Source organism: Oncorhynchus mykiss, chromosome 4 (genome assembly GCF_013265735.2).
Source record: "Oncorhynchus mykiss isolate Arlee chromosome 4, USDA_OmykA_1.1, whole genome shotgun sequence".
NCBI classification, from domain to species: Eukaryota; Metazoa; Chordata; class Actinopteri; order Salmoniformes; family Salmonidae; genus Oncorhynchus; species Oncorhynchus mykiss.
The window spans coordinates 36,138,269-36,165,398 of NC_048568.1; the positions used below are offsets into that span (position 1 = coordinate 36,138,269).

The 27,130-nt window shown below is 45.0% G+C and overlaps 2 protein-coding genes across 9 annotated transcripts in view; one reads left to right on the forward strand and one right to left on the reverse strand.

Annotated features, from left to right (window-relative positions):
* The first annotated feature begins 687 nt into the window (after positions 1-687).
* Positions 688-20,057, forward strand: LOC110522563 (transcription initiation factor IIA subunit 1). 8 transcript variants are annotated; one of them, XM_036976201.1, is made up of 13 exons: positions 688-947; positions 5,736-5,837; positions 6,070-6,229; positions 8,452-8,490; positions 8,790-8,854; positions 10,090-10,165; positions 10,331-10,372; positions 10,634-10,785; positions 12,722-12,856; positions 13,107-13,157; positions 13,224-13,493; positions 15,385-15,474; positions 16,105-16,331. In XM_036976201.1, the coding sequence occupies exons 1-13, from the start codon at positions 918-920 to the stop codon at positions 16,210-16,212; spliced, it is 1,320 nt and encodes a 439-aa protein (XP_036832096.1). In that variant the 5' UTR covers positions 688-917; the 3' UTR covers positions 16,213-16,331. The 8 variants fall into 8 exon arrangements, with proteins under 8 accessions (XP_036832096.1, XP_036832092.1, XP_036832098.1 ...); XM_036976197.1 differs by having other exon boundaries at positions 10,634-10,767; positions 13,107-13,493; XM_036976203.1 differs by lacking the exon at positions 16,105-16,331 and adding an exon at positions 15,826-16,098 and having other exon boundaries at positions 13,107-13,493.
* Positions 20,058-25,184: 5,127 nt separating this feature from the next.
* The window catches only part of LOC110522565 (thyrotropin receptor), a 37,473-nt gene continuing 35,527 nt past the window's right edge, over positions 25,185-27,130 (reverse strand). Inside the window, exons 11-12 of the mRNA XM_021601022.2 lie at positions 26,173-26,754; positions 25,185-26,040 (exon numbers count right to left, since the gene is read on the reverse strand). Of these exons, the coding sequence (XP_021456697.2) occupies positions 25,411-26,040; positions 26,173-26,754 (1,212 nt within the window). The 3' untranslated portion in view covers positions 25,185-25,410. The remainder of the gene's footprint in view (positions 26,041-26,172; positions 26,755-27,130) is intronic.

Genomic DNA, 27,130 nt, shown 5'->3' on the forward strand with positions numbered 1-27,130 from the left:
CTACATAGCATGGCAGCAACACATGGAAACACAGCATGGTATCATGTGACCAATGGTATTTGTTACATGCACCGAATACGGTGAAAATAATTGACAAGCTCATTCCCAACGATTCTGAGTTAAATAACAAAATGTTTAAACACATGAGAACTAAAACACACACGAATTAAGTTATATACCGTGTGAACTTCTACCATATCATTGTGCAGGGATACGTGGTGACTGAGGTAGATACAGAATGTACAAGTAGGCAGGGGTAATGGGTCTATACCGTGGGTGCACTGTATGTGTACATGTGTGGTAATGTCCGCTGGGCTCAGACGTCAGTTCAACGTCAAAGCAATTCAGAAATTGTAAAACAAAGCAATTTGATTTTGTGGGCATTCTCAATCATGCAATTTCCAATACACAATGTAATAATAGATTTCCCAGTACTGTCAAAGCTGAAGTTGAACCACGTTCATTTGCCAAACGTTGTCGAACGTTGCAGATAGAAATTCCATGAATAGAGCCTACACATGATTCCTTGTTCTTTTTGACAGAAATGCATTTGAATGATTCTACATAATACATTTCTATCTGAAAGTTCCAACGCGTTGTGTCCTGCTGAACTCGTCCCTGTTTTCTCCTGGACGATATTCCCGCGGAATCTCGCGGTAATGACCGGGTTGACCCTGCCCTATGTCTCGCGCACTCGCAGCTCCATGCTCGGTATATAAAGGAGGACAACGGCGGGTGAAGGACGGCTGGGAAGGCAGAGTCCGTGTTTGTAAATAAGACCGTTAAAATCTGTGTTTTATTTACAAAAGTTATGCCGGCTATTTTTAAGTGTCGTGCCCAGTTGTTTTAGATCGTTTTTTAATTTATTTTTTTGCTGTTATTCCTCGCTTGATTTGTGTGGTTTTACACTACGCGTAATGGCGAGCTCGGCTAACTCGAATCAAGTGGTAAGGATCATTGTCCGAGGGTAGTCAGTAAGAACTGATGATGGCAAACTGCTAGCTGCCAGGAAAAGGTTGGCATTTTGAGTGGAAGCATATTAAAAGGGACTTTAGGGAGTGTTGTTGGCAAACAGTGGATGTTCTCCTTAATAAAAATGATAGCCATAAGTACAACAATCGGCCATTTTAACCCCTTTTCGAAACCATTTGAATCCTCTGCATTTTTCCTGAATACAGCTGGTGAATGGCGTTGCTCATCTGGGCTAATCTAAACCAGAAGACAAGTCTTTGGTTAAATTAACGACATAGCTAGCTAAATAGTAGAATGTGATTTGAGCCTTTTTTTATTTGCAATGTAGACTGATTTGCAATCTTGGCTGCCAGTTAACTAGCATGCATCAGCCTACATTACCTGGTGCGTTTCGAGGAATGTGTTTCCTAGTTTAGAAATGGGTCTAGTGTTAATACCTAACGAGTAAGATTTGCGTTGGGGTATTGTTCCTCCAATTCAATGAGAGCTAATAGTTTGCCTCGACGTAAGGTTACAGTTGGAAGCACCTTCTCATCCAATGCGGATGTTAAATTCCAATTTTATCACAATTCAACTGTCAGCAAGAAAGTATTGCTTGATCATTTCAAATCATGTTCAATGCCTCAGCCCACGAACAAGGCTGCTAACGTCAGCAAGCCGTCCCAAGCCAAATGTCCTCTTTCCTATTAAACATTTTTCTTTCGCTGGCCCCCATCTCTAAAATTACATTAACTCACTAAAATAACACAATCTAGATACCAGCAATTCAATTTACATCCATTTGAATAGCCATTCCGAGCACCAGGCAATGGTCGCTGACCCCCGCTCGGTAAAAACCGCGTCCATGTCTCCTCTCTACGGTTGTGACCCTCCTCCTTTCCGCATCTCGGTTTTATACCGCCATATTGGCTCTCTAATATAGACTGGCCGGGATGGGAAGGCGCTTCTCGACGCCACGTCACCGGCTCTACATATAAACATCAGAGCTTTTTATAGTAGGGAGGGAGACTGAGGTCCACCACAACGGACACCGACGAATAAGGACACTGACCTCTGTCCATGCGACCATTTTAGTTTGGGGCAATAATGGTCGATTGAAATGTTAGTGTATTTTGTGCATGGCCGATTGAGTTTAACTAGCTACAACTGATCAGTGTCTTTCGGTTGTTTACGTTTTGAGTGTACCATGAATGCCGATTGATTGCGGAACGATTGATGTATGGTGTGAAAGCTCCCGTATGCACGTTTCCGGGCTGGTCTTTCGATGATCTGTTAGCTAGGTGCTGCCAGTGCCATGGCTATCATGAAACATCAGCGTTAAATAGATCTATGTGTCCCAGGGATGGGTAACTGGCGGGCGGCCCAATAAAACATCCACATGAATCAGTCAGGGTCTCAACTTACTGTTGAGTTAGAATTAACAAGATGCAATTTTGAAATGTTGGTTGTGCATCAGCAGTCACTCAATCATCCCAAATTAGATCGGACAATTAGTCTAGCGTCCAGGTATCTAAACGTGTAGTAAGCATGGTCGAATTACCAACTGGGGTGGGGCCCATTGATCATCAGTTGTCATATTAAAAACTGCAAACATTTGCCTCCATCCTATGGAAAAATGTGTATAATTGCAGGAAATTAAGCTGTACAACTGCACATTTTATCTCTGCCCCATGGCATGAAATGAGTTATAAAATAGCTAAATCTCTCTTCCCCATGGCATGAAATGAGTTATAAAATAGCTAAATCTCTCTGCCCCATGGCATGAAATGAGTTATAAAATAGCTAAATCTCTCTGCCCCATGGCATGAAATGAGTTATAAAATAGCTAAATCTCTCTGCCCCATGGCATGAAATGAGTTATAAAATAGCTAAATCTCTCTGCCCCATGGCATGAAATGAGTTATAAAATAGCTAAATCTCTCTGCCCCATGGCATGAAATGAGTTATAAAATAGCTAAATCTCTGCCCCATGGCATGAAATGAGTTATAAAATAGCTAAATCTCTCTGCCCCATGGCATGAAATGAGTTATAAAATAGCTAAATCTCTCTGCCCCATTGTAAAACGTATTGAATTGCAGCAGACTTGCTTTAGGACGGCAGCATTTTCTCTACTCCCCTTGGCTAAATGTGCAGAATTGCAGGAAAATCACTTTAAAACGTTTCTCTTTGCTGTCACCGGGGGGGCTGAAATGTTTTACTTGCATAATTGAATCGTTTCTAACTGATTTAACATAGTTAAGAATGGCACATTTATTCTGTTGCAGTCTTGGGCTTTCTGAATTAAGTTCGTTTTGAATATGTTATGGTAGGCAGTTTGAATACGTGCGACTGAAGTTCAAAGGTAGTCAAGGTCAAAATGTACATTTAAAAAAATTTAAAAATATTGGATAATTTGTTAGCCATCATTCTTTACCGTGGTACATTTCAGTTGTCACCATGTGAAATAAATATACTTAAGCAATAATGCAGTTAACGTTAAATAATGCAGCACCCAGCTAACATTAGGCAATTGATACATATAAGACATACATAATTGATGGTATATTATGGCCAATATACCACGGCTAAGGGCTGTTTTTACGCACGAGTGCGTGGATGCAGCCATTAGCGGTGGTATATTGGCAATATACTACAAACCCCCTGAGGTGCCTTACTGCTGCTATAAACTGGTCACCAAGGTGAGTAGAACAGTGAAAAGTACATCACATGATGAACAGTTCTTGTGCTGACATTGCTTCCAGAGGCAATTTTGGAACTTGGTATTGAGTGTTGCAACCGAGGACATACCATTTTTACGCGCTTCAGCACTCAGCGGTCCCATTCTGTGAGCTTGTGTGGCATACCAGTTTGTGGCTGAGTCGTTGTTGCTCCTAGATGTTTCCACTTCCCAAAAACAGCACTTCCAGTTGACCGTAGCACCTCTAGCAGGGCAGAAATTTGACAAACTGACTTGTTAGAAAGGTTGCATCCTATGACGGTGCCACATTGAAAGTCACTGAGCTCTTCAGTAAGGCCATTCTACTGCCAATGTTTGTCTATGGAGATTGCATGGTTGTGTGCTCGATTGTATGCACCTGTCCGCAACGGGTGTGGATGAAATAGCCAAATCCACTCATTTGAAGGGATGTCCACATACTTTTGTAAACAGTGCATTCAGAAAGTATTCAGACCCCTTCCCTTTTTCCACATTTTGTTACATTACAGCCTTATTCTAAAATGAATTACATTGTTTTTCCCCCTCATCAATCTACACAATACCCCTGTAATGACAAAGCAAAAATAGGTAAAAATAAATAAATCACATTTACATAAGTATTCAGACCCTTTACTCAGTACTTTGTTGAAGAACCTTTGGCAGTGATTACAGCCTCAAGCCTTCTTGGGTATGACACTACAAGCTTGGCACACCTGTATTTGGGGAGTTTCTCCCATTCTTCTCTGCAGATCCTCTCCAGCTCTGTCAGGTTGGATGGGGAGTGTCGCTGCATAGCTATTTTCAGGTCTCTCCAGAGATGTCTGATTGGGTTCAAGTCCGGGCTCTGGCTGGGCCACTCAAGAACATTCAGAGTCTTGTCCTTAAGCCACTCCTGCGTTGTCTTGGCTGTGTGCTTAGGGTCTTGACTTGTTGGAAGATGAACCTTCACCCCAGTCTGGGGTCCTGAGCGCTCTGGAGCAGGTTTTCATCAAGGATCTCTCTGTACTTTGCTCTGTTCATCTTTCCCTTGATGCTGACTAGTTTCCCAGTCCCTGCCTCTGAAAGACATCCCCACAGCATGATGCTGCCACCACCATGCTTCACCGTAGGGATGTTGCCAGGTTTCCTCCAGATGTGACGCTTGGCATTCAGGCCAAAGAGTTCAATCTTGGTTTCATCAGACCAGAGAATCTGGTTTCTTATGGTCTGAGAGTCTTTAGGTGCCTTTTGGCAAACTCCAAGTGGGCTGTCATGTGCCTTTTACTGAGGAGTGGCTCCATCTGGCCACTCTACCATAAGGGCCTGATTGGTGGAGTGCTGCAGAGATAGTTGACCTTCTGGAAGGTTCTCCCATCTCCACAGAGGTACTCTGGAGCTCTGTCAGTGACCATCGGGTCCTTGGTCACCTTTAACCAAGGCTTTTCTCCCCCGATTGCTCAGTTTGGCTGGGCAGCCAGCTCTAGGAAGAGTCTTGGTGATTCCAAACTTCTTCCATTTAAGAGTGATGGCGGCCGCTGTGTTGTTGGGGACTGTCAATGCTGCAGAAATGTTTTGCTACCCTTCCCCAGATCTGTGCCTCGACACAATCCTGTCTCTGAGCTCTACGGACAATTCCTTCGACCTCATGGCTTGGTTTTTGCTCTGACATGCACTGTCAACTGTGGGACCTTTTATATAGACAGGTGTGTGCCTTTTCAAATCATGTCCAATCAATTGAATTTACCACAGGTGGACTCCAATCAAGTTGTAGAAACATCTACAACTTGATTGGATGCACCTGAGCTCAATTGCAAAGGGTGTGAATACTTATATAAATAAGATATTTCTGCACAAACATCTAAACTTATTTTCACTTAGGGTATTGTGTGTGGATATATTTTTTATTTAATCGGTTTTAAAATAAGGCTGTAACGTAAACATGTGGATAAAGTCAGAGGGTCTGAATACTTTCTAAATGCACTGTATATAGTGGATATTTTTTGTCATACCCGTGCATTCAGGGCTCAAACCACCCCATTTATAATATACATTAGAGCCCTTCTAACAGTACTCTGTATGTTTTCTCAGCCTAAACTGTACAGGTCTGTGATTGAAGATGTTATCAACGAGGTCCGGGAGCTCTTCCTGGATGAGGGGGTGGACGAGCAGGTCCTCATGGAACTCAAAACGGTACAGAACACAGAACTCTTCCTTCTAGTGACATTCCATTCTAGAATGTCGTTCTCTCTTGTCTGCGCTAGTGTTAGTTTCCCTTTTGTAGCTCTCATTTGATGTAGTTTCCACTGATAACCTCTCTGTCCCTGTAGTTTTGTAAAAAGTAGAATAGACAATACAAATGTCAAAATGGTGGTCAACAGTCTACCCTCCATTTTAAAGTTCCCTCTCCTCCCCTCTCCTTTAGCTGTGGGAGAACAAGCTAATGCAGAGTAAGGCAGTGGAGGGCTTCAACACAGAGGAGCAGGCTGCCCTCCAGGCAGCAGCCCAGCAGCAGGCACAACAGGCCCAGCAGGCCACCCAGCAAGCCCAGACACAGCAGGTCCTCCTGCCCCCGCAGCAGCAAGGTGAGTCCCAGGCATCGGCCCTGACACACCACCTCTGTTGTTCCCGGGAGACTACATTTGATGTGTTCGACAGGCAGTCCAATTATTTTATTTTTCACTCATTTGTATTTTGATCAATCACATCAGATCTTTTTCAGAGCTGATCTGATTGTTCAAAAGACCAGTGGGAAAATATTAGTGGGAAAAAGATCAGAATTGGGCTGCCTGTCTAAACGCAGCCATAATGGGCTGGTTTCCCAGACATAGATTAAGCCTAGTCCTAGCCCCCCAAAAATATATAATGTCTAATGGAGATTCTCAATTGATTATGCTTGTAATACTAGGATTTGTCTTAATCTGTGTCCAGAGGGGTATTTTACCAAGCAGGTTTGAGGAGGTAGCGAGGTAACTTTGGTCAACTCTGAGTTCAACTCGGGATAACCGTTCAAACAAAACTGTCTCACCTTTTAAGCCAGGTACATTTCTATGGCAACGAATCCTTCAGAACTAACCTGCTCCGGGGCAGGCTAACTCACGGCTAACTCCACTTACCCTGAATGAAATGACTGAGCCACCGGTTGAGGACCGATGAAATCAGATTCCCTCCCTCTTGCAAAGATTGCGTCATCATCCCCTTCATTTGAGGAAGACGACTTTTAAACATTTTATTAATCAGATGTTTTTTTTGTGTTTTAAAATAGTCACGTTAAAATATTCACGAGAAATGCCTTTTTGAGCTTCACACACAGCTTCACACAGTATGACTTAATACAATTATTGATAATCATTGATAAGCCCACCAAAGATGGCATTAACGATAGTTAATAACATAAAGATGTGTACTTCTAAGAGTCTATATCACCCCATCATCGCCTGCTGGAATTTACAATATCATTTTTCTTTCATTTCAATGGACTCACCCATAGATTGATGTTTCAGCATTGTTTCAATGACGAGTATCAAATCAAATCCAAATCAAATGTATTTATATAGCCCTTCGTACATCAGCTGATATCTCAAAGTGCTGTACAGAAACCCAGCCTAAAACCCCAAACAGCAAACAATGCAGGTGTAGAAGCACGGTGGCTAGGAAAAACTCCCTAGAAAGGCCAAAACCTAGGAAGAAACCTAGAGAGGAACCAGGCTATGTGGGGTGGCCAGTCCTCTTCTGGCTGTGCCGGGTGGAGATTATAACAGAACATGGTCAAGATGTTCAAATGTTCATAAATGACCAGCATGGTCGAATAATAATAAGGCAGAACAGTTGAAACTGGAGCAGCAGCACAGTCAGGTGGACTGGGGACAGCAAGGAGTCATCATGTCAGGTATTCCTGGGGCATGGTCCTAGGGCTCAGGTCAGTTGAAACTGGAGCAGCAGCACGGCCAGGTGGACTGGGGACAGCAAGGAGTCATCATGTCAGGTATTCCTGGGGCATGGTCGTTCGACTAGCCATGTGCGACTTGCATGCACAGTTACAGCACAGTTACAAGCCTGCTAGAGTTGAGCGTCAGGCGGACGAGCGAAGTCCACCGTTATAGTACGGATGAAGCCTTTAACACCTCTAATTATCCTATTTCATCCCTACTGGGTCTACCTCCTGTGTATGAGAGTCTTTGGGCCATGAAAAGCGCTATACAAAAACCCACAGTTCCCTGAAACACCTACCTACACCCCTTTAAAGCCACCTACCTACACCCCTTTAAAGCCACCTACCTTAGCCCATTTAAAGCCACCTACCTACCTTAGCCCATTTAAAGCCACCTACCTACCTTAGCCCATTTAAAGCCACCTACCTTAGCCCATTTAAAGCCACCTACCTACCTTAGCCCATTTAAAGCCACCTACCTACCTTAGCCCATTTAAAGCCACCTACCTTAGCCCATTTAAAGCCACCTACCTTAGCCCATTTAAAGCCACCTACCTTAGCCCATTTAAAGCCACCTACCGTAGCCCATTTAAAGCCACCTACCTACCTTAGCCCATTTAAAGCCACCTACCTACCTTAGCCCATGCCTGCTGGCTAACTCTGTCCACACTCTAATTTATAGGACCTTCTATAATACTTCCCATACTCACAATGTATTATATAACATGTTATGTCCATTAACCCAGGTACAACAGGTCCTTTAAGGTTGCCCAATGCAAAATCCATTTCAATAACTACTTAAAATGGCTATCGTATCTGCAAACTATATGATTGAACAATGAAGGCATTGAAAAGAGAATCCTTTCTCATTCACAGTGACGAGCTGGCAATCGACCCGGCCTACTGTCACCAGCGGTAATATTATAACATGATTATCACACACACACACACACACACACAGTGACGAGCTGGCAATCGACCTGGCCTACTGTCACCAGCGGTAATATTATAACATGATTATTACACACACACACACACACACATACACACACACCGCACACAGCACGCGCACGCACGCACGCACGCACGCACACACACACACACACACACACACACACACACACACAGTATTTATAAGGAACTGTATCATAAATGTATAATTACTGACAAAATGTAATAAATACTGAATACATTTGTATACTTTCTCTCCACAGCACCCCAGCAGCAAGTCATTGTGCAGGATCCTAAAATTCTGCAGCATATGAGTGCAACAGGGATGGTGAGTGGAGTAGTGGGTTTGTCTGTAGCTGGACCACAGGTATAGGACCAGAGTTTCCCACCATAGGACCCTTGAAGAATGAATTCAAATCAATTATAAAGACATTACTAGTGACAGTTTTTCATTGATGTCACATTTCAATGGCATCTGTAAAGTTATCCACGATGAAACCACTGCAGACAGATTCCCACCGGCTGACCTAATGCATGTGTCAATGATGAGAGCCTTACCATTATGAATGGCTTCCATTTGAACTCACTCCCATGGATTATAGAATAGCTGAGACACACAGACCCCTCTACACACACACACACACTGACCCCTGTCCACACACACACTCACATACAGTGTAAACATGAGAGCTGGCCCTGAGCATGATTGACCAGGCCAGCTGGAGGACAGATGGAAGAGAGAGAGGAGGAGAGGCCACGCAGGAAATAGTTTACTGAGAGCTAAGGATTTCAGACTAGATTACAGAGCAGATAAACCTTGAAGAGCTTTGCACTCGTCTGTTCCCTCACCCCCTCCTCTCTGTCTCTCTCTCTTTCTCTCTCTATGTCTCTCTCTCTGTGTCTCTCTCTCTTTCTCTCTCTGTGTCTCTATTTCTCTCTGTGTGTGTCTTTCTCTCTCTGTGTCTCTCTCTCTCTCTCTCTCACACTGTGTTTTTTTCAGACTAAATAGGAAGTTGTCTCTAGTTTATTCCCAGTTTCCTCTCCAACCTCTCCCCCACCCACCATCTGGTGTTGTCTTCTCAACTGACACCTGTCTTCTGCGCACAGAATATAGGATTATTATAGCAAATTGCTAGGTTACATTTGACAAGCTTCTCCAGGCATTTAAATCGGAGGAGACTCCATCTGAAACAACCTGTCTGGTCTGGTCTGGTCTGGTCTGGTCTGGTCTGGTCTGTCTTTCTTTCTTTCTTTCTTTCTTTCTTTCTTTCTTTCTTTCTTCATGAGTGACTAGGGGTACTCATCTCTCCTGTTATTTGTGTGTGAGTTCATGAGTGACTAGGGGTACTCATCTGTCCTGTTATTTGTGTGTGTGTGAGAGTTCATGAGTGACCAGGGGTACTCATCTCATCTCTCCTGTTATTTGTGTGTGTGAGTTCATGAGTGACTAGGGGTACTCATCTCTCCTGTTATTTGTGTGTGTGAGTTCATGAGTGACCAGGGGTACTCATCTCTCCTGTTATTTGCCTGGTTTGTGATGTGTTTTCTCTGACTGACCTCTAGAGTGCAGCAACCACAGCAGCAACCTTGGCCTTACCAACAGGAATCGGTCCCTACCAACAACTCATCACTAGCCAAGGTATAGCGTTTAACATCCCACCAGCTCCAGTCTTGATAATATATTACAACAGTACATATTGATTGATTATAAAATGCAGAAAGATTACCTCACCAAATACCAATTTGTTTTGTTTTTTGTCCTGCCCCTGAATTTCTTCTGTCCTTCCCGGGTGATGCACATCAGGCGGCAATTTGCCCCAGACTATATATCTTAAAACAGTGGACGGTGTGTACAACTTATACTCCCCGCAACATTTAGGAATGACAAACAATTTTTCAGACTTGTTAATATACTTGTTTCTCAACATTCAAAATGTTCTTGATCTGGTCATGGTTTCGCTACTCTGGGTCTTCGGTTTAGCCTCACGAGGTTGGGTCTGGGTCTTGGGGGCTCTGGTCTCCATCTCTCTCCTCTGATCTCGGGTCAGATCCTGAACATACTCTTCATAGCTCTAAAACGGCACCTCTACCCTGTCCCTGACCCCAGGTCAGATCCTCCAGGTGCTGCGTGCGGCTAACGGGACCCAGTACATTATCCAGCCTCAGCAGCAGATGGTCCTTCAGCAGCAGGTCCTTCCTCAGATGCAGCCTGGCGGTGGGCAGGCCCCCGTTATACAGCAGGTACGCCCCATCACACAGGTAGGTCCTATCACTGTCCTCCCAGTGTGTGTGTGTGTGTGTAAAAGTTTGAGCTGCCTGGTACAGGTGGAGGCCTCCTGGTGCAGGTATAGGTCTCCTGATGCAGGTGGAGGCCTCCTGATACAGGTATAGGCTCCCTGGAGCTAGGCCTCCTGGTGCAGGTATAGGCCTCCTGGTGCAGGTATAGGCCTCCTGGTGCAGGTATAGGGCCCCTGGTGCAGGTATATCAATCAATCAAATTTATTTTATATAGCCCTTCGTACATCGGCCGATATCTCAAAGTGCTGTACATAAACCCAGCCCAAAACCCCAAACAGCAAGCAATGCAGGTGTAGAAGCACGGCGGCTAGGAAAAACTCCCCAGAAAGGCCAAAACCTAGGAAGAAACCTAGAGAGGAACCAGGCTATGTGGGGTGGCCAGTCCTCTTCTGGCTGTGCCGGGTGGAGATTACAACAAAACATGGTCAAGATGTTCAAATGTTCATAAATGACCAGCATGGTCGAATAATAATAAGGCAGAATAGTTGAAACTGGAGCAGCAGCACAGTCAGGTGGACTGGGGACAGCAAGGAGTCATCATGTCAGGTATTCCTGGGGCATGGTCCTATGGCTCAGGTCAGTTGAAACTGGAGCAGCAGCACAGCCAGGTGGACTGGGGACAGCAAGGAGTCATCATGTCAGGTAGTCCTGGGGCATGGTCCTAGGGCTCAGGTCCTCCGAGAGAGAGAAAGAGAGAAGGAGAGAATTAGAGAACGCACACTTAGATTCACACAGGACACCGAATAGGACAGGAGAAGTACTCCAGATATAACAAACTGACCCTAGCCCCCCGACACATAAACTACTGCAGCATAAATACTGGAGGCTGAGACAGGAGGGGTCAGGAGACACTGTGGCCCCATCCGAGGACACCCCCGGACAGGGCCAAACAGGAAGGATATAACCCCACCCACTTTGCCAAAGCACAGCCCCCACAACACTAGAGGGATATCTTCAACCACCAACTTACCATCCTGAGACAAGGCTGAGTATAGCCCACAAAGACCTCCGCCACGGCACAACCCAAGGGGGGGGGGGGCGCCAACACCCCCTGGTGCAGGTATAGACCCCCTGGAGCAGGTATAGGCCTCCTGAGGTAGAGGCCTCCTGGTGCAGGTGGAGGCTCCCTGGAGTTAGACCCCCTGGTGCAGGTATAGGTCTCCTGATGCAGCTGGAGGCCTCCTGATACAGGTATAGGCTCCCTGGAGCTAGACCTCCTGATGCAGGTATAGACCCCCTGGTGCAGGTATAGACCCCCTTGTGCAGGTATAGTCCCCCTGTTGGAGGTATAGGCCTCCTGATGCATATAAAGACCCCCTGGTGCAGGTATAGGCCTCCTGAGGTAGAGGCCTCCTGGTGCAGGTGGAGGCTCCCTGGAGTTAGACCCCCTGGTGCAGGTATAGGTCTCCTGATGCAGATGCAGCTAGAGGCCTCCTGATACAGGTATAGGCTCCCTGGAGCTAGACCTCCTGGTGCAGGTATAGGCCTCCTGGTGCAGGTATAGACCCCCTGGTGCAGGTATAGGCCTCCTCGTCTAGGTATAGGCCTCCTGGTCTAGGTATAGGCCTCCTGGTGCAGGTATAGGCCTCCTGGTACAGGTATAGGCCTCCTGATGCAGGTATAGACCCCCATGGAGCAGGTATAGGCTCCCTGGAGTTAGACCCCTGGTGCAGGTACTCACAGTTAAACAACAACATGCAGTTAATAGTATTTTCTGAGGCTACTTGCTCACTAACCACGTCCAGAACCCTTGGTCCTGTGTCAGAGCTGTGGTAGATCTGAGTTGGGGTTCATTCAGTTTTCAATTTAACAAGTGCCATTGAAAACTGAATGGTGGATTCAAATGGTCATTACTGTGTGGGGTGTAATGCCATGTTGCTGTACTCCTCCCCCTCAGGTACTGGCTCCTCTCCAGGGAGGACTCCCCCAGGTGCTGGCTCCTCTACAGGGAGGCCTCCCCCAGCAGACAGGAGTCATCATCCAGCCTCAACAGGTCATCCTCACTGGGAACAAGGTCCAGCAGAATGCACAGGTCAGACCTTACTCACTAGTCACTACACACAGCGTACTATACAGTGTTTATTTTGATAAAATATGCTTTAGTATAGCTATATTCAATATATTTTTTACATTCAGCTCTTGACAAGCTATAGATATGCAGATTCCAAAAGGGAATTTTTTATGTTATTGTACAGACGATCATGATTACTCTGCTGAGCACCCCATCCCACATTCAACCATCTCTCACTAACCCACCCTTCTCAACCTATCCCTTTCTTCAGGTAATGCAGATGACAGGCCAGCCCGGTCAGGTGCAGCAGATCCAGCAGCAGGTTCAACAGGTCCAGGGCGGAGCTGCACCAGGAGGCCCACAGCAACAGCAGCAGATCCAGCAGCAGGTCCAACAAGTTCAACAGGTCCAGGGCGGAGCTGCACCAGGAGGCCAACAGCAACAGCAGCAGATCCAGCAGCAGGTCCAACAAGTACAACAGGTCCAGGGCGGAGCTGCACCAGGAGTCCCACAACAACAGCAGCAGCAGCCTCCTATGATGCTGCAGGTGGACGGAGCGGGGGACACGTCCTCAGAGGAAGAAGATGAGGAGGAAGAGTATGACGAGGAGGAAGATGAAGAAAAGGAAAAAGATGGCGAGGACGGCCAGGTGGAGGAGGTGAGTAGGACTCTCAATGAGACGAGAGAAAGACGCCAACGTTTCTGAAACCTTTTACCGTAGAATGTTTGTATGAATCTTTTAACCTCATCTGTAAACCGAGGACAGTTTAATTTGATCTTGATCTCATGACATCACCAGCCAAGTCTATATTATCCCGACAAATAGTTGTGCTAGCGTAACAGTGTAACTTTAGACCGTTCCCTCGCCCATACCCGGGCGCGAACCAGGGACCCTCTGCACACATCAACAACAGTCACCCACGAAGCATCGTTACCCATCGCTCCACAAAAGCCGCGGCCCTTGCAGAGCAAGGGGAACCACTACTTCAAGGTCTCAGAGCAAGTGACGTCACCGATTGAAACGCTATTTAGCGCGCACCGCTAACTAAGCTAGCCGTTTCACATCCGTTACACTAGCGTAGTTTAGCTTTACATAACAATTATTACATGCATCTATTAATAAGGTTGGCTACACTTCCAAGATTACAAGCTGGTTACAAGCTACATGGCCAAAAGTATGTGGACACCCCTTCAAATTAGTGGATTCGGCTATTTCAGCCACACCCGTTGGTGACCGGTGTATAAAATTGAACACACAGCCATGCAATCTCCATAGACCAACATTGACAGTAGAATGGCCTTACTGAAGAGCTCAGTGACTTTTAACGTGGCGCCGTCATAGGATGCAACCTTTCCAACAAGTTTGTCAAATTTCTGCCCTGCTAGAGCTGCCCTGGTCTGTAAGTGCTGTTATTGTGAAGTGGAAACGTCTAGGAGTAACAACGGCTCAGCCGTGAAGTGGTAGGCCACACAAGCTCATAGAACGGGACGGCCGAGTTCTGAAGCGTGTAGCGCGTAAAAATCGTCTGTTCTCGGTTGCAACATTCACTACCGAGTTCCAAATGGCCTCTGGAAGCAACGTCAGCACAAGAACTGTTGTCGGGAGCTTCCTGAAATGGGTTTCCTTGGCCGAGCAGCCGTAGACAAGCCTAACAACAACATGCACAATGCCAAGCGTGGGCTGGAATGGTGTAAAGCTCACCGCCATTGGACTCTGGAGCTGTGGAAACACTTGCTCTGGAGTGATGAATCACGTTTCACCATCTGGCTGTCCGACAGATGAATCTGGGTTTGGTGGATGCCAGGAGAACACAACCTGCCCCAGTGCATAGTTGCCAACTGTAGTTTAGTGGAGGAGGAATAGTGGTCTGGGGCTGTTTTTAATGGTTCGGGCCGCTGAGTTCCTTAACGCTACAGCGTACAATTACATTCTAGACGATCTTGTGCTTCCAACTTTGTGCCAGCAGTTTGGAGAAGGCCCTTTCCTGTTTCAGCATGGCAATGCCCCCCGTGCACAAAGCGAGATGCATACAGAAAGAACTTGACTGGCCTGCACAGAGCCCTGACCTCAACCCCATCAAACACCTTTGGGATGAATTGGAACTCTTGACTGTGAGTCAGGACTAATCACCCAACATCAGTTCCCAACCTCACTAATGTCTTCGTGGCTGAATGGAACAAGTCCCTGCAGCAATGTTCCAACATCTAGTGGAAAGCCTTCCCAGAAGAGTGGAGGCTGTTGTAGCAAGGGGGGGACCAACTGCATATTAATGCCCATGATATTGGAAAGAGATGTTCAAGGAGCAGTCCACATACTAGTGTACATGGGATGTTTCTCGGGCGATCTGATGAGAATCTGAGGAAGCTATGTAACTTGTAACTTGTCACTCTTAACTTAAAAGTGCGTCTCGGCTGATGATGATAATAATTAAAAATATGAATAATAATTATTAATAGTAGTAGTAGAGGGGCTAAATGAATATAGGGGAAACACTGAATTGAGAGTGAAGGGATAGATACATTATTAACCGTCTCTCACTCTCTCTCAGGAGCCTCTGAATAGTGAAGATGATGTGAGTGACGAGGAGGACCAAGAACTGTTTGATACAGAGAATGTGGTGGTGTGCCAGTACGACAAGGTAAGATATCTCCGGATTACCTTATTGTGTGTGTGACCCCAGACTTCCTGTAAAGGAGAAACCACAGTGAGGAAACCCCAGACTTCCTGTAAAGGAGAAACCACAGTGAGGAAACCCCAGACTTCCTGTAAAGGAGAAACCACAGTGAGGAAACCCCAGACTTTGTGTGTGTGTGTTTAGTGAATGTGTGACTGGTATCCCCATCTGCTCCCCTCCTAACCTCCACACTGACACTGTCCCATTGGTTCCTTTCCTTAGAGCCACAGAAGTACACACACACACTGTAGTGAGAGAGATAACCCAGTCTGCTGCCCTCGCCTACATTCCTAATGCCCATTGGCTCCCCCTCAGATACACAGAAGTACACACACACACTGTAGTTAGAGAGATAACCCAGTCTGCTGCCCTCGCCCACATTCTTAATGCCCATTGGCTCCCCCTCAGATACACAGAAGTACACACACACACTGTAGTGAGAGAGATAACCCAGTCTGCTGCCCTCGCCCACATTCCTAATGCCCATTGGCTCCCCCTCAGATACACAGAAGTACACACACACACTGTAGTGAGAGAGATAACCCAGTCTGCTGCCCTCGCCCACATTCCTAATGCCCATTGGCTCCCCCTCAGATACACAGAAGTAAGAACAAATGGAAGTTCCACCTGAAGGATGGGATCATGAACCTGAACGGCCGAGACTACGTCTTCTCCAAAGCAATCGGGGACGCAGAGTGGTAAAACACACAGCACAAAGAATGCGTCCCAAATAGCACTCTAGTACCTATATAGTGCACTACATAGGGAATAGGGTGCCAATACATAGGGAATAGGGTGCCATTTGGAACACAGAAAGGAACACACAACAACAACAAAAACACCACGAAGGAACTCTGGAACTTTCTGTCAAGTTTGAGAAAGAGACTCATCAATAACTATGACCCAGGGAATCATATTTCAGCCAGAGGACCTGGGATGGGCTGGTTTGGGAAGGAAATAAACATAACACACCACCCAAAACTGTGATACTGACTGATGCACATCTGTATGAATGGTATATATGTATTAACACCCAATACCCTTCAAGCCTCCCAAGACAAGCCACTGAGGATTCCATGCAGCACGGCCGAGGGATCGAAGGAGAAATCTTCTTAGTTTCTTTGTTTGACTGAATTCACCTCCATTTTGACCTGACTGTTTTCTCCCACTTCTAGTGGACCAGATATAACCACTGACTTGAGTTGACCCACCCTAAACACTTTATGCCAATAGGTTTGAATCCAGGTCAAAGGTCAGATAAAATATCCAGTGATTGGACAGGGAGTCTTTCGATCCCAGTTGTGTGCCTAGTGATTGGCTAGGAAACACGTCAATCAATCCCAGTTTTTTTCAGTGACTGGGCACCACACAGTGAAGTTGACGCCAGTGTATTGAGTTGAGATGGCTGTTTGAAAAAGGTTGACGTTATTACCTTCATCTGCTTGTAGATCTGGGTCCATGTCACTGATATGATATTCCTGCCACATGTTCTGATGGTCCATACTAAAAGTGCCCTCCTGTTTATCTAGTTGATAGTGATAGCCACTGTGTTCAGCAGTCCAGTTCCCCTCCTGTTTATCTAGTTGATAGTGATATCCACTGTGTTCAGCAGTCCAGCTCCCCTCCTGTTTATCTAGTTGATAGTGATGGCCACTGTGTTCAGCAGTCGAGCTCCCCTCCTGTTTATCTAGTTGATAGTGATGGCCACTGTGCTCAGCAGTCCAGCCCCCCTCCTGTTTATCTAGTTGATAGTGATATCCACTGTGTTCAGCAGTCGAGCTCCCCTCCTGTTTATCTAGTTGATAGTGATATCCACTGTGTTCAGCAGTCCAGCTCCCCTCCTGTTTATCTAGTTGATAGTGATAGCCACTGTGCTCAGCAGTCGAGCTCCCCTCCTGTTTATCTAGTTGATAGTGATATCCACTGTGTTCAGCAGTCGAGCTCCCCTCCTGTTTATCTAGTTGATAGTGATATCCACTGTGCTCAGCAGTCCAGCTCCCCTCCTGTTTATCTAGTTGATAGTGATAGCCACTGTGCTCAGCAGTCCAGCTCCCCTCCTGTTTATCTAGTTGATAGTGATATCCACTGTGTTCAGCAGTCAAGCTCCCCTCCTGTTTATCTAGTTGATAGTGATATCCACTGAGCTCAGCAGTCCAGCTCCCCTCCTGTTTATCTAGTTGATAGTGATAGCCACTGTGTTCAGCAGTCCAGCTCCCCTCCTGTTTATCTAGTTGATAGTGATATCCACTGTGTTCAGCAGTCGAGCTCCCCTCCTGTTTATCTAGTTGATAGTGATATCCACTGTGTTCAGCAGTCGAGCTCACCTCCTGTTTATCTAGTTGATAGTGATAGCCACTGTGCTCAGCAGTCTAGCTCCCCTCCGGTTTATCTAGTTGATAGTGATAGCCACTGTGCTCAGCAGTCCAGCTCCCCTCCTGTCTCTGTTTTAATATTGTTTTATCATGATGAAGAACGAACACTAAAGGCAAAAGGATGTTTTTATTTTCTCTTGAGAGTGCCGAGTCTATATGTCTCTGATTTCAATCTGTCTGCTTCATGCCCTAATCCTGAATCATCCTATTGTTGACCTTCACCTTTGTAAAGAATCTACCAATGAATGGACAGATACAATTATTGTAAAAACGTCTTCAAAACGCTTATCTGAGAGTTTTACTATTTTGTGGATCCGGTCTTCTGATTCAGTACCCGGTCAGTACAGCCAGTGGGAGATTTGCACTGTCAGTGTCAATGTATCGATCAGTACAGCCAGTGGGAGATTTGCACTGTCAGTGTATCGTTCAGTGGAATTTATCCACAGACACAACATGCCCAATCCTTCTGGCTTATTATTTGAGTGTTACTCGTTTGAGGTCTTGTCTGAGTTCACTGATTGATCTTGTCATCAGTTGAATGTTGTTGGAATGGTCACCCACATTCTCTTTCTGACGTTACAGTACAAATGGATCAGATTTTTATGATTCATTACGTTTCTTTTTTTGTAGATGTTTTTGTTGTATTTATTCCTGAAAGCTCAGGCCATGTTCTATTTCTGAGAGTAAAAAGAAGACAGGAAGCCGCACCAAACTGTGCTCTTATGACCGTAACCATGTGTTGCTTTTCTCCCTATGTTTTTCTGTTTGCTGGACTAGGCTCCATCATGCGCTGTGCTCCACGTCATGACTGCTGTGTGTATGTGTAGCTCTGTCTGTCTGTCTGTCGTGCACTTTTAATCATGATGATGATTTTATAAAAGTCCTCTTCACGCCAGGTTCAACTGGGAGGAAACTTGGCGTGTGTTCTCTGCAGTTTTTACAAATATTTTAACAGTACCCTTTGCATATTGTTTTCAGCTTTTCTTAGTGTCTTTCATTCTGTTTGGGTTTAGTGTATTTACACATGGCTGTGCAGTCTGACACAATGGCCCAACTCCCGACTAAAATGAAGTCATTCTGTTGATGAACCCATAACGGAACATTTCAGAGAATGTTCTGGGTCTAGAACAGAGTGGCTTCTCGTTCTAGAACAGAGTGGCGTCTAGTTCTAGAACAGAGTATATTCTGGGTCTAGAACTCAGTGGCTTCTAGTTCTAGAACAGAGTAGATTCTAGTTCTAGAACAGACTAGATTCTAGTTCTAGAACAGAGTAGATTCTAGTTCTAGAACAGAGTAGGTACTAGTTCTAGAACAGAGTATGTTCTGGGTCTAGAACTCAGTAGCTTCTAGTTCTAGAACAGAGTAGATTCTAGTTCTAGAACAGAGTATGTCCTGGGTCTAGAACAGAGTGGCGCCTAGTTCTAGAACAGAGTGGCGCCTAGTTCTAGAACAGGTTGGTGTCTAGTTCTGGAACTCTTGGCTTAGACATACAGTAGCATATGACATAAGCCAGAGCCACTTTTCTGCTCAAGTGGTTTTGGAATAAATGGCTCCTGCTCAAGTGGTTTTGGCCATGTATTCCAAAATTATTTTATTTAATTCCATGTGTTCCAATTCCCTGATGTTTTATTTTTTGTTTAACCTTTATTTAACTAGGCAAGTCAGTTAAGAACAAAGTCTTATTTTCAATGACGGCCTTGGAACAGTGGGTTAACTGCCTGTTCAGGGGCAGAACGACAGATTTGTACCTTGTCAGCTCGGGGACTTGAACTTGCAACCTTTCGGTTACTAGTCCAACGCTCGAACCACTAGGCTACCCTGCCGCCCCGTCATATCATACACGTGCCTTTTGGATTTTAATTTGGCTTGCAGCTATCCAAATATATAACGATAAAATAAGCATTTCAAAAGAGGATGTCTCTGGAAAGTCTTTTTTCATGTACCATGAGTTTCAACTGCTGTTCAAATAACTGTATGTGAGGGAAATGTATTGTTTGTTTTATAAATCATACTGTTGTTTTTTTTATATTTTAAATCAAAAGATCTTTGTAAATGACCCTAACTTGGAAGGCTGTGCTTTGAATACAACTAATTAGAGAAAGTAGTATTTTATTGAACAGATCCATTGAGTTTTTTGCCTTTGCTAAAAAATGTATTAAAGTAATATGAGAACTGGTTTGTGTATGGCATCCGTTACTGGGATAGTATAATCGGGACATTTCAGGGGTAGAAGTTTTAAGAATTCCTGATTTTCTTACTTCAGAAAATAAAATAATGAAGGTGAAAGGTATTTCACACACTTCCTGTCGTTTTCAGATTTCAGATCTGAAATGTTTTACATCTGAAAATATGATCAGATACATTCCTCATACTACTGTGATGAAAATGACCCAGAATCACTTTAGTTGAATCCCCATTTTCCCCATTTGGATGGGATAATCTACATAATTGATGTCAGTCTGCCGGGTTACGTGGGTGTTGCCCTAATTCCAACCTGGCTGATATACAGGCCCTGTGTTTTAATATGGGTAACGATGAGATACAACATGTGGTAGTGTTGGGTTCTGAGAATAGGAAATATACTCATGTCACTGAGGGAGTGCTGAGGTTTAGAGGGTCTACACCAGAAGTGAATTGGTTATAGGAGGAAGATATATAGTGTGTGTAGTTAAGCTTGGAATATTTTAAGTGCAGGGAAGCGATCACTTGTGGCAGGGATTGATAAAGGGAGAGATCCATGGATTAGTGATGAAGGGGGTCGAGGTCATGTTAAGGGAGAAAATAAAAGTTTATGGCCGTATTACTTCGTTTCCTGCCTAGCAGTGAAGATACAGTGTTTGTACATATGTGTAGGAGGAGACTCAGCCTTGGAGAAAGGGTTAAATACGAGTGTTTGTGTGGAAATGTTTTTGTCTAATGCGTTGACCCTCTGGGAAGAATAAACTTGGTTTAAGCTTTCATATTGTCCGTTGAGTTTTACTCTGAAAATTAGAACCTAATGGTAGTAATGGGACTGGAATCCAGTTGATACAGAGAGCTAGTTCTACCTACTGTACTTGACTGTTGGTCACTCTGGATAAGGGTGTCTGCTAAATGACTAAGATGTCATGTGGATTCTGCCACTGATTGGAAATGGAAAACGGAGAGTGGCGTCTAGTCCTAGTTAATCTCTCGGAGTGGAGGAGGAATAATGGACCCTAAATACTCCCAATGGAATAGGCAGGAAGCAGCCTGTTCTTCAGTGAGCACTGGAGCACAGTTAGAGCTGACGTACTGAAGGGTCTGCCGACGTCAGGTGGTGTCCTTTGGGCTGTACAATTTTAACAGAAGGTGCAGTGAGATAGAGGTAGGTTAGAGGCATGTCAGTGACCAAAAGGTTGTTCGTTTCAAATCCCAGGTCTGACGAGCATAATCTACCGGGTGAACAGGGTTGATGTTTGAATGTATATAACGTATATGACCCAGGACGGCAGGCTTGATGGTGGACATTGCAGTCCATCCAATTATCATGAATGTCTGGCTGTTATTAAAAGACTTGGGACGTGTGATGTAGTTCATTGACTTTCTCTCATGTTAATGTGTTTGTGTGTGTGGTTCACTGGCATGGCATGACGGCAGGCGGTCAGTTTGGAGAATCCGGAGGCACTTGATGAATCAGAAAGGGAGGAGGGAGTGTTTTTTCTTGTCCTCCACTTCATCATTCCCTTCATTTTGTCTCTGCGTAAGGCTGGCAGAGCATGGTGTAACACTCCAGTAGTTATATGAGAGGATGGCCCTTGACCTTTGAACAGCAGCATATTGACTACTACTTGACCTTTCAAGAGCAGCTCACTGACTCCACCTACTGACCCGTAGAGACGAGCGTACGAGAAGTGAAAAGTCAACACGCTCTTTCACATCATCTCTCATCTCTCTCTACCATTTTTGAGTAAAGAAACCCAATAATATGGCAGCATGGTGCATGTTGTCCATCCAAAGAGCCCTGCCCTGCTGCTTAGTTGAGGAGCGGCTGGGAGATGAGAGGTTTATACCAGGAGAGGAAGGGAACAGGATAGGGCTGAGAGATGAGAGGTTTATACCAGGAGAGGAAGGGGCCAGGATAGGGCTGAGAGATGAGAGGTTTATACCAGGAGAGGAAGGAGCCAGGATAGGGCTGGGAGATGAGAGGTTTATACCAGGAGAGGAAGGGGCCAGGATAGGGCTGAGAGATGAGAGGTTTATACCAGGAGAGGAAGGGGCCAGGATAGGGCTGGGAGATGAGAGGTTTATACCAGGATAGGGCTGAGAGATGAGAGGTTTATACCAGGAGAGGAAGGGGCCAGGATAGGGCTGGGAGATGAGAGGTTTATACCAGGAGAGGAAGGGGCCAGGATAGGGCTGAGAGATGAGAGGTTTATACCAGGAGAGGAAGGGGCCAGGATAGGGCTGGGAGATGAGAGGTTTATACCAGGAGAGGAAGGGGCCAGGATAGGGCTGAGAGATGAGAGGTTTATACCAGGAGAGGAAGGGGCCAGGATAGGGCTGAGAGATGAGAGGTTTATACCAGGATAGGGCTGAGAGATGAGAGGTTTATACCAGGAGAGGAAGGGGCCAGGATAGGGCTGAGAGATTTATACCAGGAGAGGAAGGGGCCAGGATAGGGCTGGGCGATGAGAGGTTTATACCAGGAGAGGAAGGAGCCAGGATAGGGCTGAGAGATGAGAGGTTTATACCAGGAGAGGAAGGGGCCAGGATAGGGCTGGGAGATGAGAGGTTTATACCAGGAGAGGAAGGGGCCAGGATAGGGCTGAGAGATGAGAGGTTTATACCAGGAGAGGAAGGAGCCAGGATAGGGATGGGAGATGAGAGGTTTATACCAGGAGAGGAAGGGACCAGGATAGGGCTGGGCGATGAGAGGTTTATACCAGGATAGGGCTGGGAACCAACTAGAGCTAGAGAGAAGGATGGAATTAAATTGATTCAATGAAACACAAGTCAGTTTGTTTGACCCTGTCAGTAGACCATGACTGTCTTTTTTCAGTTTGATGAATATTTGATTAGTTCGTTCCATGGGAGGACATACTGTAATTGTGTTATATCATTATGTACTCTGGTGAATTCAAAGATCTGTCTCACCCCTGTAATAATGGCTGTATTTTGTTTTATTTATACCACAGTCAGTCCGTATCATAGACTAGTAACCTTATTGTATCAATCAATTATTTTTCTCGTTCTATGAAGGAGAAAAACAGAATATTTGTAAATCCATAAAAAAAAAGCCAATTGAAGAGTTGCAAATGACTTCGGCCTCCTCGAAGAAAGAAAAAAATACGAAATTATCCTCTTTCGAAGCAAAGTTTATTCTCTAGCGTTTCTCTGAAAATGTTCGCAGTGCAGTTCAAATGCTGTACAGATGGCAAGCGGGCGTTCATTGGCAGAAGGTGTCCCTTAATTAATAATCGCTAAGTCTCTCTCTATAGCTACAGCTTGCTTTACACGTCAATGTTTGGTTTGGTATTTTTCCTATTGCTTTTTTTTTTATCTACTAACTTTTTTCCTAGACCTTTCCTTCAAGGCACAACTATATCTTGTCTGTTATTCTCTGAAAGTCACATTATGTCTTGAGTATGGGAAAATATCACCACCACATAAGAAAAGGTTGACATACATGTAAGTATACATTTGTTATTCACGCCCCTTGTCTTTTTCTACATTTTGTTGGGTTACAGCCTGAAAAATGGATTCAATTGAGATATTTTGTCACTGGCCTACACACAAACACCCCATAATGTAAAAGTGGAATTATTTTTTTCAGCATTTTTACAAATGAATTAAAAATTAAAAGCTGAAATGTCTTGAATCAATAAGTATTCAACCCTTTTGTTATGGCAAGCCTAAATTAGTTGAGGTGTAAAATGTTGCTTATGAGAAGTTGCATGGACTCACGATGTGTGCAATAATAGTTTTTTTACATGATTTCTGAATGACTACCTCATCTCTGTACCCCACACATGCAATTATCAGTAAGGTCCCCCAGTCGAGCAGTGCATTTCAAACACAGATTCAACCACAAAGACCAGGGACTTTTTCCAATGCCTCGCAAAAAAGGGCACCTATTGGTAGATGTGTAAAAAAACAAAATAAACAGACATTGAATATCCCTTTGAGCATGGTGAAGTTATTAATTACACTTTGGATGGTGTATCAATACACCCAGTCGCTACAAAGATACAGGGATTTCACCATGAGGCCAATGGTGACTTTCAAAGTTACAGAGTTTAATGGCTGGGATAGGAGAAAACTGAAGATGGATCAACAACATTGGGGGGGGGGGGGGCTGGTTTGTTATCAACATTTTGAAGGCACACTACAAATATATCCCAGTTTGATGTCTTTAAACATTAATTACACTTCTAATGCCAGGCACACCGGTTTGAGTGTGTCAAGAACTGCAACGCTGCTGAGCTTTTTATACTAAGTTTCCCGTGTATATCAAGAATGGTCCACCACCCAAAGGACATCCAGCCAACTTGACACAACTGTGTGAAGCATTGGAGTCAACGTGGGCCAGCATCGCTGTAGAACGCTTTCAAAATCTTGTAGAGTCCAATGCCCCGATGAATTCAGGCTGTTCTGAAGGCAAAAGGGGGTGGGGGATGCAACTCAATATTCGGTTCCTAATGTTTCGTATACTCAGTGTACACAGCGATTGTGGAGCATTTAGAAATGCAGTATTTCCCTGTCTGAAGTCGGGTGTAGTTTTTAAATCGCACTGGGGCTGATCTGTAATACAGTACCAGGATAATATCCAGGAGTCTCACAGGAATCTCTGGTACTTTTCACTTTCAAAGGTGTGAAGTTTGAGGATTAAAATATCACATTTCAGACCCATGTCAAAGTTCTCCTGTTTCTTTAGCTCTGTAAGTAGTGAAGCTATTTTAGAGTCCCAGTTACTGTAAAATAAATATATCATTTTTGGTATGGTATGTATGAATAATCAATTGAATTAATGTGATATATCAATTGTAACCATAATCAACCAGAGATTATTAGTTTTTGGACCCAACTTTGGTTCATCTCAAGTTTAACCAAACGTGTAAACTTTGCTTTCTGATGAAACTGATATTTAGCAACAGTTTCAACACCCACTTCATCTTTAGAATTAGAATCTTTAGAATTAGAATCTTTAGAATTAGAATCTTTAGAATTAGAATCTTTAGAATTAGAATCTTTAGAATTAACAACAACAGAAGTGCCAAAATAGGATATCATATCCTAAAGAAGTTCCGGTGCAATTGACAAGAATATCTCACCGACACATAATATACTGCAACAGATGGTATATTAATTGCAAAAACAATATCACAGCTGAAATTATGAAAACATTCAAACACGTGTAAAAGTGCAGAGTAAAGTATCCCAGCAGTTCACTTCTAACCTTCGGCTGCAACACTTCCAGTCATTTCACTGTGACTCCTCTCCCCTAACCAACCAAACAGCCACTGGGACCACCATGGTCCTCTCTGATCTCCCCCGGCTGAGTTAAGCCTCACGTTTCCAGGCTACGGCTTTCCTCAGGACTGGGCTGTTGTGAGGCCAGCTGAATGTAGGTGTGACCAGACCCAGAATACTCCTGCAGGTGAATGGGTACCTCCTCTGGTCCTCCTGTCCTCTTCCTGTCAGTGTCTCTCTTTTTACCCCCCTGGACCTGCTGGCACACCCTACTGCTACCCTTTGAACTGACTGCTTGCCCTCTGAAGAGCTGCGCCCGACGCTGGCACAGCCCCACCTTACTGAGCAGGATAAAGATATCCCCCCTGAAAGCCTTGGTGAAGATGGCGTACAGGAAGGGGTTGGCACAGGAGTTGAGAGGGTAGAAGAGCACCAGTAGGATCTTAGAGTTGGACACGGTGATAAGCGGCCGGTCCACAACGGCTGACATGGCGTAAAAGGAGATGGGCGCCATACACAGGAAGTCAGTGAAGATGAGGATGGCCATGCGTTTGGCAATGTTGGTGTCTTTAGACCCTGGGCAGTAGTAAGGGTTGTGCACAGCGCAGTAGATCTTCATGTAACAGGTACAGATCACCAGGAATGCCAGGATGTTTAGGATCAAGACTGAGATGATGTAGACCTGGGCCATGGTGGACTTGGTATCCATGGGCAGGCAGATACTGACCTGATCGATAAAGATTAAATAAATCACCAATCAATACATCAATCAATCAATCAATAAATACATACAGAAAGAAAATAAAGATTTTGGGGGGGATGGATCCCTGAATCAACCAATCAATTAATCAATACTGACCTTCTGGTAGCTGCTAACCCCCACTAGGGGGAGCATCGCTAGGAGGAGGCAGAAAAACCATCCAGCCAGCATCACAGCAGTGGCGTGGGGCAGACGCAACTTCCTGTCCAGCCTCATGGCGAACGTTATTGCGTACCACCTCTCTAGCGTAATCACTGTCAGCGTATAAACCGACAGCTCGCTGGCGAACACCGTGAGGAACCCCGCCAACCCGCAACCCGGCCCCGTCTGCCAGTCGATGGCGTGGTTGTAGTACTCCATCTTGGTGTGAAGGTCCACTGAGGCGATGAGGAGGAGATATATCCCCATGCAGAGGTCAGCGAAGGCCAGGTGACACATGAGGAAGCGTGAGACGGAGAGCTTGTAGTGGGAGGTGAGGAGGACCAGTAGCACCACCACATTACCTACTACAGCCAGCAGAGACACAAACCACACAGACACACGCAGGAAGCTGAAGCCCATGATGTCCTCACACGGGTTGAACTCGTCGGGTGCAGGGGCGCAGGTCACCTCCTCGCCCTCCTCACAGACCACGTAGTCGTAGCGATTGTCAAAGTTCTGGCTGGTGTCCTCCTGTGGGTTCTGTAAGATGAGATAAGACAAGACATATTGTATTGTATTGTCAATTGCCTTGCTCAAGTGCACAACGGCAGGACATGGTATCAAAGAAACGTTAAAAAAAATATATATTTTACATTTCATTCCTTTCCACTCCACATACAAAGTTATACATACAAATGTGACGACCCTCCCACTCTGTCTGCCGTATTCTCTCTTTGTTCTTGTTTCCTTATTAGGATGCTGGTGGGCGGAGTTGGGAGGGTCGTCAGCTACATGGGAAACACCTGGGCCAGGTGTCTCCCAGGATAAATAGACCACTACCCCATTCATGGAGGAGACTCTCTCCATGCAGACACCTTTATAGATTTTGTTGTGTATCTTGATGGTTTTTGGTTGT

Bases quoted from the DNA above. Each gene is read 5' to 3' on its own strand.
- LOC110522563 (XM_036976196.1), top strand. From the start codon at position 918: ATGGCGAGCTCGGCTAACTCGAATCAAGTG. The intron at 5,838-6,069 runs GTACAGAACACA...CCTCTCCTTTAG, and splicing joins TCCTCATGGAACTCAAAACG to CTGTGGGAGAACAAGCTAAT. The intron at 10,786-12,721 runs GTAGGTCCTATC...CCTCCCCCTCAG, and splicing joins AGGTACGCCCCATCACACAG to GTACTGGCTCCTCTCCAGGG.